Consider the following 3,113-nt stretch of genomic DNA (forward strand, 5'->3'; position numbering starts at 1 on the left):
TCTGAGGCTTTTTTCATCGAAGAAATCTCGGTAAAGATTCCCGGTGAAGATTGTATTTACAACAAATTTGACTGATTCGATGACGAGGAACCCACTTTGAGACTAATAATGGCTGGAGACGGCTTGAATGGGTAATGAAGAAAAACTTTAATATAACAGCAAATGTACAACGTTTCAACAACCTTGTCGAAACGTTGTACATTTGCTGTTATATTAAATTTGACTGATGGAATTCCCAGCAAATTGCAGCAGATAGAAACTTCTCAGTTATGCACACGTGCAGTGCGCGTGCGCTGATTGGTTGCCAAGCGCAATGCACACAGAGTGTGCATAAGGAAAGATACCAGTGCAGTAGTATTAATGTGCGAGTACAAATTATTTTTTAATAATTTCTAATTCAAACCCGACACCGTAGAGAGACAATTCAAACTTGACATTGGCAGACAGTTAAGTGTACAGAACAATAAATCACAGGCTATAAGCCTGTCGTACCTTAAATTATCAGGTTACAGATACCATACATAACTTATATAATTGTGACCTATGAAAATCATTCGAACAAAGCATTCCTTTTTCGGTAAAAGAAATAAATGACTGGCCAAAGAACAATTATAATTGCGTATAAGAACCTAAAAATTGCCATGAATAAACACAAGTGTGCAAGCGTCCAAATATTCAGTTTTAAGTCTTCAGCATACAGAATATTGAAGCTTTGTCACGCTAGATATCATACTGTAAAAAAAAATCATTTGAATAAGAAAAAAGGCAATTTATTCGGATTACAATATATGGAAGCTTATTTTGTTATTATAATCCAAATGAATTATATTATCTAAATATGGCAAAAGTTGGCCTTTTACGTGCACGTAGTATTTCGTGTTTCTTTAAGCACCGGCAGCTTCATGTGGCAGAGTGGTCAAGACAATATTGGCTAGTGTTTTGGACCGTAGTCAGAAAGTTCCGACTTCGAGGCTTGTTCATGTTGTTACCTTGAAGAAGACATTTTATACCCAGTTGTTTCACACTACTCGGCTATATAATGGATACCAGCGGATAGTTTTGGATTAACCTGCGATGAACGTACATCCTGTCCAGGAGAAATCTGTCACCATTCTCATCCACTTCTGACATTGTTTGTTTTGAATTTCGCGCAAAGCTACACGAGGGCTATCTGCGCTAGCCGTCTCTAATTTAGCAGTATAAGACAAGAGGGAAAGCAGCTGGTCATCACCACCCACAGCCAACTCTTGGGCTACTCTTTTACCAACGAATAGTGGGATTGACCGTTACATTATAACGCCCCCACGGCTGAAAGGGCGAGCATGTTTGGTGGGATGGGGTTTCGAGTCCGCGACCCGCAGATTGCGAATCGAGCTCCCTAACCACCTGGCCATGCTGGGCCATTCTGCCATTGAAACTGGCGTTCAGCACCAGCTTCTATGTGCCATTTCTCCACAAAACTGATTTGACTAACAGCATCATATATGCAGTGTACTGGGGCAGCTCTGAGCATCTACTGTATTGTAGCTTAATTCCATACGTCCATTGTTTATTTTGTTCTTCGACATTGTATTAGCAGCATCCCTAAAAATACTATTTTTAAATATATCTTTATTTCTAAGTTGTTGTTGTTTTTATGTTTACTTACATCTCAAAGCGACAGCTAATCTTTCTTTGCTGTCCACCTCATACGCCCAAGTAACATTCAGGCCATCACCTTTGGCCTCAGGAAAATAATCCAGTAAATTGAAGAGTGGCATTACCTAAAAGAAAAAAAAATGTTTATCCAGTCATGGGCAGTACCTTTAATACATATATCTTATATTCCGTTTCGAAAGCATTTTTAATCTCTCAAAAATGAATATGAAAACAAATTGAAAGAGCTCACACTATAAAAGTAATTCTTAGCTTTTAATATGTGTACGTGTATTGCACGCCTGTTGCGATGTTTATTACAATTAAATCCAGTCAATTTGCACAAAAATGTCAGAATGCAAAACCTGGAACGACTATAATCTTCCACTAACTTGAACCACCCAAAGTGAAAACTGTTAAATCAATTTCAGAACTGTATTTTTTTTTTCATTTCCATTATCTTCGTTGACATGTTTCAAACTGCAAGAGAAACACTGCAATTTCTGAACACTTACAATTAATGTGATATTTCCTTTACAGTTCAAATCTTAACGTAAAAAAAAACAACGGATTAAACACTTACATACAGTAACTGACGGCGTTTCACAGAATGATAATTCCAATACCTTTAAAAGGAACCACTGTAATATGTACTGAAATATAGGGGTACTAAAAAAAGATTAAGCATGAGAATAGTTCGTAGTGACAATGCACTTTACCCAATAAAACACGCGCTAATCACGTTGAGACTACTTGACAAGCTGCATACTACCTAGAAGTTGAACAACCGACGTAGCAAACGTTTAGATATCAGATAAATGCAAAACACTCAGAAAAATAAACTGTTTACGTTATGTATATATAATTAAAAGCCTTCTCACTTTCATGATACTTCATTCTTAAGCACACAATTACTGTATGAAACAGTTTTAATACCGAGTAACGACGAAACTAAATATATATACCTCGTAGTTATTTCTGTTACCAAACAGACAGATTACACTCTTTGGGCAAAAGCTTAGCTTAAAAATGCTAAAACCTAGCAGTTCAGAACAAAATGGTAAACAAACAACCTTTGCCGGAATTTACCTTTAACCGTATGCTGCCTCTGATACACTCCGCACTTGTATATAGTACACAGTACAAATAAAGTTTCAAAATAATTCACGAAAGATTTAGCGAAAATGGTCGAAGGATGGGTTGGAATACCAAAAGTGTTTGTTGATATTCATAATTCAAATGTTCAACAGTTTGTTATTTAGGATACCTTGGAAATGAATAAATATATTTGAGTGTTGCGTAATAATAACCAAGGCTACAAGTTACGTTGAAAAATGTCGAGTTGAGTGCTTCGCAAGACGTAATTGCACATATACTAACACACGCACACATACATGTGGGGTGTGTGTACGTGTGTGTGTGTGTGTGTGTGTGTGTGTGTGTGTGTGTGTGTGTGTGTGTGTAGTGTGTGTGTGTGT

General features: G+C 37.0%; 1 protein-coding gene across 2 annotated transcripts in view; it reads right to left on the minus strand.

Moving 5' to 3' along the window:
• LOC111085285 (protein FAM151B-like) overlaps nt 1-2,666 on the minus strand; it is a 13,151-nt gene extending 10,485 nt beyond the window's left edge. Inside the window, exons 1-2 of one of the 2 annotated variants that reach the window (XM_022383142.1) lie at nt 2,601-2,666; nt 1,649-1,763 (exon numbers count right to left, since the gene is read on the minus strand). In XM_022383142.1, coding sequence (XP_022238850.1) covers nt 1,649-1,760 — 112 coding nt within the window. In that variant the 5' untranslated portion in view covers nt 1,761-1,763; nt 2,601-2,666. Of the gene's footprint in view, nt 1-1,648; nt 1,764-2,218; nt 2,275-2,600 lie in introns of those variants that run through there. The other variant, XM_022383141.1, reaches the window with a different exon arrangement.
• Nucleotides 2,667-3,113: the final 447 nt, after the last annotated feature.

The sequence above is a fragment of the Limulus polyphemus genome, unplaced genomic scaffold (genome assembly GCF_000517525.1).
Source record: "Limulus polyphemus unplaced genomic scaffold, Limulus_polyphemus-2.1.2 Scaffold310, whole genome shotgun sequence".
Lineage (NCBI taxonomy): Eukaryota > Metazoa > Arthropoda > Merostomata > Xiphosura > Limulidae > Limulus > Limulus polyphemus.